This window comes from Glandiceps talaboti, chromosome 5 (genome assembly GCF_964340395.1).
Source record: "Glandiceps talaboti chromosome 5, keGlaTala1.1, whole genome shotgun sequence".
Classification (NCBI taxonomy): Eukaryota; Metazoa; Hemichordata; class Enteropneusta; family Spengelidae; genus Glandiceps; species Glandiceps talaboti.
The window spans coordinates 17,778,629-17,792,357 of record NC_135553.1 but is presented as its reverse complement, the minus strand read 5'-3'; the positions used below and the strand labels follow the sequence as shown (position 1 = coordinate 17,792,357).

At 35.9% G+C, this 13,729-nt stretch overlaps 1 protein-coding gene across 1 annotated transcript; it reads left to right on the top strand.

Moving 5' to 3' along the window:
- The first annotated feature begins 783 nt into the window (after positions 1-783).
- Positions 784-12,513, top strand: LOC144435434 (cytochrome P450 1A5-like). The gene is made up of 9 exons (XM_078124030.1): positions 784-949; positions 8,035-8,208; positions 8,700-8,793; positions 9,267-9,422; positions 10,019-10,239; positions 10,538-10,657; positions 11,073-11,312; positions 12,015-12,113; positions 12,266-12,513. The coding sequence occupies exons 1-9, from the start codon at positions 784-786 to the stop codon at positions 12,511-12,513; spliced, it is 1,518 nt and encodes a 505-aa protein (XP_077980156.1).
- Positions 12,514-13,729: the final 1,216 nt, after the last annotated feature.

The window sequence follows — 13,729 nt, the reverse complement described above, 5'->3', positions numbered from 1 at the left end:
TTTTTCTTATTATGCAAATCGGCACATACAGTGCGTATTTATATTGAGTAAACGTTATAACAGGAAATGTGCAAGTTGTCAATTACGGTCTCTGGAATTGACTATGGCTATGTTGCAGGCCCGTAGCCTGACCAAATTGCGAAGGGGGGGGGGGGGGGCAGAACTTTGTCTTGGTGCAATCATGCATTTAAAATTTAGTAAAGTGATAATTTACATAAATTTGCATACAATTTACATAATGTATATTTTAGCATACGCAATTAAATATATATAAGGTCAGAAAAAAATGCTTGTCAAGGGGTAACCTAACCCATCACATTGGGTAAGTAGGTCGATATCATTTTTTCACAATGCTTGACAAGGATAAAACAAACCATAAATAATGACAGCAAAATATTTCAGGTCGAGTTTAGATAGAACTTATTCAGTCACCTTGATACTATCTCATGCAATTTGTCTGCATAGCTACAGTTAGGAAATGTACACAATTTAGGGTTAAACAAATGGTGTAGTTCCTCTCACCCTCTCTTCTCAAAAAATGTTAAGCCCCGCCAATTGAAACTCAATCATTATTTTTGCCACCCCTTCTCAGGCTTCTGTCACCTACACTACAGTGGAGATATAAAATCATATGGTACAATGATGTATCGGAGAGGCGTACAAGTAGAATGTATAATTTAACAAAAATATGTCCATTGCTTTGGTTTACTGACAAGCAATAATCTGCAATCATCAAATACTTGTCAATTTGATAATTCTACTTTGTTCTTTTTTCCAGCCAAAATGATTTCTGCAATCATAGGCCACTTCTTTAGTATACTATCAAATCCGACATATGTTCTATTAATACTGCTTGGTCTGCTGGTATGTCATCTCCTATATGGAATGATCAAACCCGCTGGTTTTCCCCCTGGACCAATCGGATGGCCTGTTATGGGCAATGCAATGTGTAAGTTTGTTTCTCTCAGCATCCATACATTTGAAAATCACTGGAGCTGCATAATAGACATTGTCACCATTTATTTCTCATTAGTATGACAAGAGCTTCGCAGATTGCCTGTATCTTATGCACTCATTATCAATGCTATAATATTTCTTTCTATCATATGTCACCTGGGAATTCATTTTCATGCAAGTAATTTCATGTCTCGAACTTTAAAGATGAAGAAAATCGAATTTTATACTGGAACTGCGATTTTTCAAGATTTTACATTTACATTTTAAGATAGAACCACTTCATGTCACTGTGTGGATGGTAATGAACGCAGTAAAATGGAATAAAGTGCAGGTACACATAGATTTTTAAGAGGGATAGCTATCCAACAAAACGTTCTGCGCTAACGAATTTGTGGGTCTACTGAACAACTTAAGAGAATATTATGGGGAACTCGTTGTGTTGTGTTGACTTCTCGTGAAACCATTCTCATCCGTTCTCTGCATGATCGATGGGTACGGAAATATTAGATATTTTTCGTTTCGATTAGTTTGTCAACATTTTCCAGAACGTCGTATTCACAACACCCCCAAATAGCAACCCACCGCCCTTATGTGCAAATTACGAGGCGGGTACAATTCAATGTTTACCATACAAAGTAGTGGCTAAAATCGCTAGAAGAGGTGCTAGCTAGCCAACATATCACAGTCTTTCTATCAGGAAAATGAGTATGCACCCCGAGAAAAATGGAAATTTTGCTATTGGATCTTAAATCTTGGTCGAAGGATAATACAAAATTTAATCAGTGTGTTTATGTTGTAGTTATAACTTTAAATTTCATATCTACAGTTTCAACTCCAAATACTATAAATTTGTTGAGAAATTCTTAGATTTTGTGATATGTGCTTTTACCTTTTTAACCATGTCATTGTATTACTTTGGTTCCTATACAAAGAAATTATAGAAACAGACCCCGACTTCAATAGGAAGACGTCATTACTTTGCGGTCTGAGAACCCTTCTTCCACATTTGACAAATACCCCCTATCCCATACAGAGCTCTGAGTGACTCCCACCCCATACAAGTTACATTAGAGCAGTGACAATATGGTTTTCATGGTCCATTTGAGTTCTCTACTATATTACACATAAAGCATAAATTATTGCGGTGAAGCCGCGACAAATTTTTCAATCTTTTTATTGATAAGTATGTCTTATATTTCAATGTGTTTGCTCAATAGTTCAGTACCCCCCCCCCCCACCCTATCACTCCGATCCTCATTTTGAGTACCCCTTGAATCTTTGTATTTTTCGAGACCTGTATCAGATATCTCTGACACCCCCTTCTCCCAGCCGTAAATGATGACGGCTCCCTGATTACAATTGAAATTTGAATTAAAAAAACTAAGTAACATCGAGAAAAATTCTCAAGGTATATTGCATGTCGTACATACTATATGATAAGATTTTATCACTAGGAAAAATTACAGGATTGAAGGTACTAAGTCTGGTTAATATTCTTAGTAATTTGATTTGACGGTTTCAGCCAACACTGAGTATAAACATTTGACAAGCATCTGTAAAAGTCCGGGTGCCACAGCCGTAGACGACGGCGCCAGAGACACATATACTAGGAAATTCGACATGTGTAGCTAGTTTCTGCACTTGCAGCGCAATATTGTAGCTCATGCAATGGAAACAAATTTTTCTTCTGTCGAGTTGGTCAGCATATGTTTGTCCCACTTTTGGCCTACGACAATATACTTCCCTCAAAACTCAAAACCCGTAGCCCCTGAAATCAAATGCTTTACCCCTTAGTATTAATATTAATCATAAACTAACATGACGTCATTCTATCTGTTCCTATCACGTGACCACTAAATACCAGAGTTTAACGTTCGGATTGGAGAGTACCACCTCTCTATTCAGTCTATTCGCATACAAGGCACACTGGGGTGACAACGTACAAAGTCAAACAAGGTATGTTAGTAGACTATCTACAGCGTACCGTTGTATATTGTAGTCAGAACACATAACGTTGTATTGAGGCTTAAACCATATATTACAGTGGGGGTGATTGAGTTTAGCAGGTTGACTGTGGTGAACTATAACATGATCGATCATAGCCTTAAAACGTCATATATTTCATTCAGCCTTTCCTTGAATGTTAACACCATCGACTGTTACTGCATACTGTAGCCTTCATCAGTGAAATAACTACAAGTCTAGTCGTTCAATAACACATTCCTCGAATCACCCTAGAATGACCTCGTACTATGACATACTTATTTTCCCGTCCATTGTAATTTAGTATTTGGTAACCAGTTTGCTTCATGACTGTTACTTACGTTGGGGTAGGGATAAGTCATTTCAAGAGAAATTTGGTGAATTTAGGACATTTTTGACAGTTTTTATAATTATGTCAATTAAAACGCCATATTTATTAAAACACCATATCTGGTATTGTTCTTTATTATCCATTAGCATAAGTAATGTGCTTTGTGGGTATTGAGTGTACGAGGATCGAATGCGCAATCGACGTAGCATACGGTTTCCATTGTAGATTTCTTTTTATTTCTAAATATCTTTCGCTGGAATCTTAGGGGACATCATATGGAAATTTTCAGAAATTTCTACCGTAGTGATTTCGTGTTGAAAGTTGAAGTAACCTCAACTGGACACTATTCGCGACGTCTGACCCAATACTCTACGAATGACCTGTGTGGTCTGATAGATGTTTACTTGGCCTCTGATCTCAACTTTTAAATATAGAATTGGTTCACACGACTGGCCTTGATAAATCATTGTTTATCATCCAACCAGGTATCAGCTAACATAAGTTGCCAAGTCGTGGGGGGGGGGGGTGGGGGTGGGGGTTAGCTATAGATTCCACTCAAGTTGTTGTTTTCGACATACGTGTACGTAACTACGTTATCTGAATCCATGTGCCCAATAAAAATTCCGCACTCCAAAATCGGTTGTCATAAATTATATAGTCAGTTTTAGCAAACGATGAATTTGAGAGAAACAAAGCTACCTATCTCAGGGCGAACGTATCCTAAGATAACTACAGAACCCTAGATAGACTGACCCGGGTCCCTTGACAGATTTTTCGTAAGTTTCATATATTCTTCAAGTGTTTAGAGTTTGCCATTCATTTTTGTGAAGAAAAATGTCTTAACTTGTTCTCCTTTCCCTCGGTTACTAGTAGTCTCCCAAGGACTATATGTGTTCACCCGACTGTTTCGCAATCACTTACTCAGGTCATTGTCTCACACACAATATTACATTGGTTTTTTAAAAAGAAAATTGTATTAAAATAAAAGAATGGAAAAAATCCAGGGACTTGAGCAAGTCTACAGAAACTCTGGAGTCTCTTACTTTGTCTCACTTTGTCTTCGTCTCTAATCCTTTTGTGTGACATGGAGTACAGACAAGTTTTATTTCCCCTGTATAAAAAAAATTGTAAAACTCTGGAGGTGTACTTATATCATAGTGATACGGTGAAGACAACCATATACTGTAGATAGAGAGTCTACTCAAATTTTGTATTAGCATATCCTATATTACCAATTCTTGACGTGTTTTAGTTTTAATGATTCATTTGAACAATTAAAGATTTGTTGTAATTTCCCCAGCTCATAGGAGACCCTTGAACTCCCATGACAGATGTTCATATTCCCATGCAAGCTTACCCCCCCCCCCCCCACCTTTTACTGCTAAGGTGATATTTCATGACTTGTAAATTTTTAAGAATATATTTTATCCCTATGTAGTCGCTAAGCCTACACGTGATGTGTTTATTCTAAGGCTACTGTATGTTTAATTGATATTGATATTGATATATTTACACAAAAATTACTCGTGAATGGTGAATTACGTTTATATTTGGTGAAGGTGAATTGATGTCTGGAGATACTGGTGAATTGTGAATTAGAGCGTTTACTTCCTGGTGAATGGTGAATAGTGATGTAAGAGGTATAAACCACCTAAAACATATGTATAAAAAACACGTACGCATATAAATGGTTTCTTAAATTCTGAAATCCACTAGTAAAACTTGATGCCGCTGCTGCTACGCACCGAAAGAATAGAAGTCATATTCAGACAAATTCTACTTGTCATGTGTTTAGTGAATGATGCAAGGTCATTCAAATATAAAATTATAACAAATACTAGAATTATTTAGACAAGCTTCAGAAAATGTAGACATTGACAAAAACATGTCCATTGTGTTGGTTTACTGACAAGCAACAATCATCAATCACTTCAATTCACAGTTTCATGAAGTTATTCTTGTTTTCCAGCCAAAATGATTTCTGCATTCTTAGAACATCTCTTTAGTGTACTATCAAATCCGACATATGTTCTATTAATACTGCTTGGTCTGTTGGTATGTCACCTCCTAAATGGAATGATCAAACCCGCTGGTTTTCCCCCTGGACCAATCGGATGGCCTGTTATAGGCAGTGCAATGTGTAAGTTTTTATTTTTTATCTGTCAGCATCCATATATTTGAAAACAACTAGAGTTGAATAATAGACAATTGTTTAACGTTGTCACCATTTCTTTGTCATCCATCAGTATGACATGAGTTTCTCATATTTTCCTGTATCTAATGCACTCATTATCCATACTGTGAGGGCGCTATGTCACAGAGGAACGCAATACAGGATTTCAGATGATATATTATTGCCTTGATATTATATGCCTAAGGTGCAAGGATACGACCAGCACGACGCATAACGGAGTGCTGATCGAATCCTTGCAACGAGAGCATATTATCCAATATCAAGGCTATAATATTTTTTATTATATGTCACCTGGGCATTCATTTTCATGCAAGGAATTTCATGTCTCGAACGTTAAAGATAAATAAAACAGAATTTTGTACTGGAACTGCGATTATTCAAGATTTTACATTTAATGTTTAAAAAAAACATATTATTTGAACACATTGTTGCGTGGTCAACTCATTTGCATAATATTCAAAACAAAGTCGCGTGTTAATAATTTTGGTCCCCATCATTGTGTTCAGGATAACTTCAACACTCATCTGACACATTGTGTACAAAATAACAGTGCTACCATCAAAACAGAGTGTGTGATATTGTATTTCAAGTGACGTGTTCGTCATAGGATCGGTTATTTTGAAAAGCTTGCCGTTCTTCCAAAAATCACGCGCTGCAAACAGCGTGAATTCGAACTGTCGCAGAGTGTGATCCCCAGCATTGACGACAATTACAAAGTTTATACGAACTCAGTGACATTGCTGCAAAGTAGTATTCCGACACCATTTTAGTAGCATGAGTGTGTTTTACGGCAGAATGGCCATTCAAAAACGTGTATTCCTCACAAATAAATGTTGATTTTGATTTATAGAAATCTGCGTTTTGTTTCTGCATGTCCAAATAGTTCCAGGTTGACGTCAGTCAATATGAAAAAATAGTTCCGGGTCGATTTCGGTCAGTACCGGAATATACGAACTGCTACGTCGTCATCACTTTCTCCATTGAAAACAATGCATAACGGGGTGGTCCAATATCCCTTACATAATAGTTGAAATCTGCGTGCTATCTCGCATAGCCATTTTCGGGAACATTCTTCTCCTCTTTTAAACTAGTTAGAAATTCTCGACGTGTTTAGTTACTCAAGTATTTAGTAGGGGGTTTTTGTTTACGACTTAATACACAATAATTTACCACACTCGATAACCGATGAGTGCACGCTGTTGAATTATGCATACAATCCACGACAGAAGACTCAGGGCAATTTATGTATTCCTCCAATGAAGACATCAGTTGGACAACAATCAATATAATATAATATAATATACAGGTGCAACTACATGGAACGACATCAAATACAATATCAGGAAAGAACCAACACGAATAGTTTCAAGTGGTCACTTAAAATGGATTTACTAAAAGAATATATAGCATAGTTGGCATTCGAACTTTCTTCTCATCACTTTTTAAATGACTGGGATTGGGATGGGGGGGAGGGAGCAAGTGCGTTTAGTAACACCCGTGAATGTTTAACCATTAACCATTAATGTAAGGGGTCAGACTTGATTAGCACAGCTATTTTCTGACTCCTATTGCCTGTATAAATTGTGTATATATATTTTTGTCCAAGTGATCTGTAATTATTTCTTGTACAGGTAATAAAAATCAATCAATCAATCAATCAATCAATCAATCAATCAATCAATCAATCAATCAATCAAAAAAATGTATAGAAATGAACACTACTCGTTATCCAAAGCCTTGCTATGAGATGCTTAGAGTTTTAGACTCAGCTTGGAGGATTACATAGGCAATGAAAATATGTGAATTCTTATTTAGATATAGCTTTGGTGTGGTTTGGATACCACAACACTTTGGAAATAACTATTTGTTTTTTAATTGTTTCTTGAAAGGCTACAAGACGGTTATAGGCAGGAATGGTTCGCTTCACTGGACCAATCTAGTAGATTGCGTAGCTATTCTAAGTTTAAGTCGATGCTGGAACCAGAACTGTACCTTTAATATACAGACATAACAAAATTTAAATTTGGCTTAGCCAAACCCCGCTACTCAAGTCAAAGGCTAGCCATTGAAAAGGGTCGTCATCGCAACCAACCGGTACCATTTGATTTCAGATTGTGTCAGTATTGATTGTACGAAACAAGGTGTAACTGTAGTAGAGGACGAGTGTTATCTGTATTATTTTGTCCACTTTACTAGCTATACAGAAGAGAATGAATTCCTCGAAGATTCCGTTTTCACCCTATCGAACAAAAATGTTTTGCATTATTATCAACTAAAAACCCACTTGTAATTAATTTTATGAGTTTTCAATGTTTGCATTTAAGTCGTTTAAACGCCGTGATTATTTTGTAAAGGAAAACGACAGCTAAACATGATCAATTTTTTCTTTTCTTGTGTATTGTAAATACTTTATTTGTAAATTGCACGTATTTTGTTTTGTCATGGGCTGAGGCCTTAACACTTGAAATAAACGAATATATATATTACAATATGATTTCAAAATTGGGCCTGGAGAGAGGGACCATCAATCTTTTTCACTGATGTTTATTATTTCTTTGACTATTTCCAGTGATTACTGAAGAGCCGTACACCAATTTGACGAAACTATCTGAAAAGTATGGCGATATATTCACTCTGAACGTTGGACTTACTCACTGTGTTGTGCTCAATAACATTAAGTTGGTCAGAGAATCACTTGTCGCTAAACAGAACGACTTTGCTGGACGACCCTATATCTATTCATGTAAGTATCACACGATCCTCTTGTAAATTGTAAAAGAACCCATCCTAACACGTTATGTGAAGTAACGTATGTAGATATATAATTAATTGGATATTGGAAATTACCGTGTATAATTGACATCTTATATCATTACACCGAGACATTCTGTGATTCTTAAAGTGTAGGTGCATTTCTTAATTATGTTTAGGAGACCCAGACAAGTCATAGTCATCAACCATGCATCGTGCTACTGCTTCAAAATTACACAAATTGACAAGCTTGACTACGACAACTACTGGGGCAATGTATTATGGGAAATAAACAAAGTTGGAAGCTTCACACCTCTTGAAATATTGCCCACACACACTGCTGACGCCAGGTACAAGGTGTTAAAAGAAAGATGAAAATATAAGCTGGGATCATCGTTTAGAAACAAATTCCTTTAATGTATGTTCATCAGTTGTAGTGCAGTGTCATTAGTGTTAATTTTCTAATGGGAATCTCCATTTTAGTGGACATCTTTTCCGAAGGCCGAAAAAGCATAGTCACTGCCGACTTCACTCCTGCATGGAAATATCACAGGAAATTAGTACACCAAGCGATAAGGCAAGATTTTAATCACCTTTACAAAAAACTCTTTAAGTCAAAGTATTGTTTTAAGGGGAATCTCTGTTTTAGCGGGCATGGTATGAATTCTGAAGGCGGAAAAGACATAGTAGCTGCCGACTTCTCTTCTGCATGGACAATCATAGAAAATTAGTACACCAAGCAAGCAGTAAGGCAAGTTTGTAAATCATATGTAAAATAAAAGGTGATAAAGAGTGCCTCTCTAGAAGCCTCTGTATTTTCTATTAACAAACCTTTAATACTTATATATATACTCGTGTCCATCGTATAATACTATTTGAAGTTTTACCGAGCATTCTTTATCATTCCATCATGAATGTAAATCAACATAACAACTGTCAATCTAGTGTTGATATGAAATATGGACGTACTAGTAATTGCATCTTTTCCGGTTTGGAATTAATGTGTTTAATAATTCTTTCTTGTCAAATTATATGTTTTTACAACTCCAGGAATTATGCCAGTGGAGAGCGATTAGAGAGAGCTGTAAGTGAGGATGCTCTTCCACAATTAATGAAAATTGTCGAAGCTGGAGAACCCTTCGATCCGACACCCGTGATATTTACACTGATTTCCAATGTCATTTGTGATCTAACGTTTGGCAAAAGGTACATGTAGATATTCTATGTGCTATGTCATACACATTGATAAGTCACCATTTCATGTGTAATAATCGTAATCGTTACCCCATCTTAACATTAGCTACATATAATAACAAAACTAACCAGATATCTGAATTTGTGTATATTTATATTTCAGTTACCATACTAACTAAAGCTTCAAGACATAGTGAGAATGCATAGACTGCAGCTCTTTGTTTATTATCATTATATCAAATGCATCGGTCTCACGTTACGAATAAGCATGTTGTACAGTTTGGTCAATAAGCATTTGGTCAATTCTAGTACCTTATCAGAAAACGCTGTTGACTAAAATAATGATTTTGACCGTTTTAACGCATATGCTGAGCAACGCAGAAACAGTCACTGTCAGTGTGACGTAAACACATTTCATATATCAACATAGCCATATTGAAAACATGAAATGTCCATTGGTCGAAGTCTTTTTATTATTACTTCACAAAACGTTAATACTAACCATAAATTGAAATATTTATATTTAGCCTACTTATCCATAGATGATACCAATAAGCTCACCATTTCCATGCATAAATATAAACAACAATCTATTCATCTTTTACAAGGTATGCCATAGACGACCCCGAATTGAGAAAGATAATGGACATACTCAAGGAATTCATCGATGTGTTTTCTAGTGGTGGTTTGTTGGCCGATCTCATTCCATTGCTTCGTTACATTCCATTAACCAGTGGAGAGAAACTGATGAGAGAAATGACTGACAAATTTCTGAATCTCATCCAAGAGAAGATTGATGAACATAAGGAAACATTTGACCAATATAAAGGCAAGTATGAACTTCAAGCTATTCACTTTTTGAATGGGAATATTTCTCTGTATCATTTATTTAAGGTCGTACACATTTTCTGAATTAGCTTTTATAGACAATGGAATATCTAGTATGGGCTGGGTAAGTAGCTAAAATGGTAGTTAGGTGAGTACATTGTAGACAGACAGAAAGACGTAATTCAAATAATACGATTTGAAGAAACCCTTTCTTGTACCTAATTAGGAAAACCGTGATATGAGTTCTTTGTTCTAGTAATGGAATCATATATTGACTCTCTGTTGGTGATTACTGATAGACAACCATCGTGACCTGATAGATGATCTTCTTCACTCCAAGATTGAAGCAGAAGGAACTGAGAATGATGGATTAATTACAGATGTACATATCAGACAGACCATATCTGACGTATTTGGAGGTAAATTATTTTAGTTGAAGCATAGATGTCTTTGAAAGTATAGTATGTGCAACGATATGTAAACGAAGTAACACATCGTAGCAACTGTACATGTCATGTCACTACTTAAAGCGTAAAGACCAATGATTTGTCAGTCAAAGTTAAATATAGCATGACGCTTTTTACAAGTATGTTTGATTGGGTAGAAAACAATGGGATATGAAACTTGTTGCCTATATTGGTAACGATTATAGCAAAAGAAATAATTTTTCATGTTGATAAAGTGGTATGCAACAGGTCGTCCAAACTCGTATTACTTAATGCCAGTAAAACACAGAATATAGTCATTGGCAGAATCACATAATAAAAAGGTACACGCATCTCATAACTTGTCATTCACATTCTATGAATCTCGTGTATTTTTTTTATTTCATAGGTGGACTAGATACCACTGTTCACACTCTAAACTGGTGTGTTGCCTATCTAGTGAATTACCCGGATGTACAGGCTAAGGTGCACGATGAGATTGACAACGCTATTGGTCGAGATCGCCCTTGCCAACTTTCAGACCGGTCAAGACTGCCATACTGTGAAGCTGTCATACACGAAGCCATGAGAATCCGTACTGTGACCCCAATCGGAGTACTACATACAACTACGTGTGATACATCTGTCGGTCAGTACTGTTGTATACAATTTTTATAAGCAATGAAAATTCTCCTTAGCTAAGAACGTTTAAGACAGGTGTAGCAACACAATGTACATAATTACTACCAATGTCATATTTCACAATTCTAGTAAATCCCGTATTTTTGGAAAGACAGAACTGTTCACAGCCCCTTCCATTGCTTTGTTCTTTTATGTTCTCACTCATTCCTTTAGTTTCATCTCATAACATGCTTCTTCGATGATTTTCAACCTACTATAATAATGTACGTGGGCCATCTTATTGGTTTAAATTTAGGCTCTCCTTCATCTTACTACCCAGGAGAATCTGGACTAACATAAACCTTGCAACTTACAATTTCTTACATTTCAAAGTTCCAAGCAAATTCCTTTCCATTAGAATTACAACCCATAATTCCAAAGTAAAGCATTTTCTGTATGTACCACAATCGTTTATAGCATCCATATAAAGTGTAAAGGTATACCAATTCAATTACTAATTGACCAAATTTGAAAGGTCACATGCTAGGCTTGTAAATAAACCAATCGAAACAGTATACTTTACACTTTATGTGAATGCTATAAACGAGTGTAGCACAAACAGAAAATAGCTTTACTTCAGTCTTAACCGTTGTAATAACTACAATGTTTACGTATGATCATATTCTTGACGGGTCAACATCTAAATGACCGTGAATATGATCACTTTTAGGTGGATATTGTCTTCCACGAGGTACATGGATAATGGTTAACCAATGGAAGATTCATATGACAGAGAAAGAATGGAAAAATCCTGAAGAATTTAGACCAGGTATATTTCAATATTGGCATGTATTTAGAGTGGTCGTAATTTAAGTCACTGCACACAAGCCAAACATGTAATTATGTATACATTGTATATATACTATTATATGCTAAAAATCGTTAAAAAATATACTTGAGTATTTTTTCTTCCTCTCATAGAACGGTTTCTGACCCAAGATGGTACCTTAATCCCAAAGCCTGGAAGTTTCATACCATTCTCAGCTGGTAGAAGAGTATGTGTCGGTGAAGCTCTGGCCAAAAATGAGATGTTCCTTATGTTTGTCAACATTTTCCAGAACACCGTTTTTACTGTACCCCCAGGAAGTAACCCACCATCCCTAAAGCCGAATTACGAGGCGGCAGTGATTCGATTATTTCCATACAAAGTAGTCGCTAGAAAGCGTTAGTAAGAGAACAAGGGATGAAAGTCTTAAACTTGACACCCTACTGTAAGTTGTGTACAACCAACACCAGTATTACTCTTTAAATTAGTCAATTGAAAGATTGCATAGCTAGGTTAAATATAATCATTTTATCAACAAATGACAGTGAATAAACCATACGAGAAATTACATCATTTAGAACTGGTTGATTTGATTTTATATGTACATTAATTTATGCAAACACTGTACCACAATATATTGGCTCAAATAATAACACTATTTGATGGGATTACAAAAATGAATTACCCAAGTTTCACAGATTAGCATGTACCGGTAATTGTCAAAATGTAAATAAAGCTTGTAGGTGGTGTTACTTATTTTTCAAATTTCAATGAGCATTGTAATGACACAGATGTTACAAAGATTCACCTTCATTCTTGGTTGCACAATGTCCATAACAGCCAAATGAATGTGTACACTGGAAAGATGAAACAGAGACTAATTGGCAAGTGGATATACATTCAAATCAGATTAGCACTGAATGCCTCCCGGAAGGGCAAAACCATAGATATTTGGGCCATTGTTGGAATGCAAAATTCTAAATTATAGCTATTAAACATGATGTACCACTTAAATGGAAAATTATGTTTACCAAAGTCTAATCATTTCTTGCCATTAGCATGTGTAGCAAGGCTCATCAGAATCGACGCTGTAGTTTTCCACATACATACATACATACATACATACATACATACATACATACATACATACATACATACACACACACACACACATACATACATACATACATACATACATACATACATACATACACACACACACATATAAAGACAGACACACACACAGACAAACACACACACATACACACACATTCCATCCCTAATATATAATCTTCCTCACGGAAGGTAATAACACATCAATTCTACAGTTGTGTTACAACGCCATTAGTGCCATTTTTGAAATTCGAGGACTAAAAAATGCTTTCTTTTCTTTCTTTTTAAAATATATCGAGATACTAACAATAGTAGGTAAATATGAATCAAAATACAAAGGAGCAGAGAAGGGGGGGGGTACGGGAGGGAGGAGGTTCCCTTGTGTCCCTGGAAATGTTTGAAATTTAATGCTAAAAGAGTGATACATGTATCTGGTAATCCTGTTATTTAACATGTAATGTTGATAACAATACCCTCTCCTGGTCAAAAAGCGTTTATTCAGAAAA

Coding starts and splice junctions, on each gene's coding strand:
- LOC144435434 (XM_078124030.1), top strand. CDS start 784: ATGATTTCTGCAATCATAGGCCACTTCTTTAGTATACTATCAAATCCG. Junction 8,209..8,699: donor ACGACCCTATATCTATTCAT/GTAAGTATCACA, acceptor TCTCCATTTTAG/TGGACATCTTTTCCGAAGGC. Junction 8,794..9,266: donor TTAGTACACCAAGCGATAAG/GCAAGATTTTAA, acceptor TTACAACTCCAG/GAATTATGCCAGTGGAGAGC.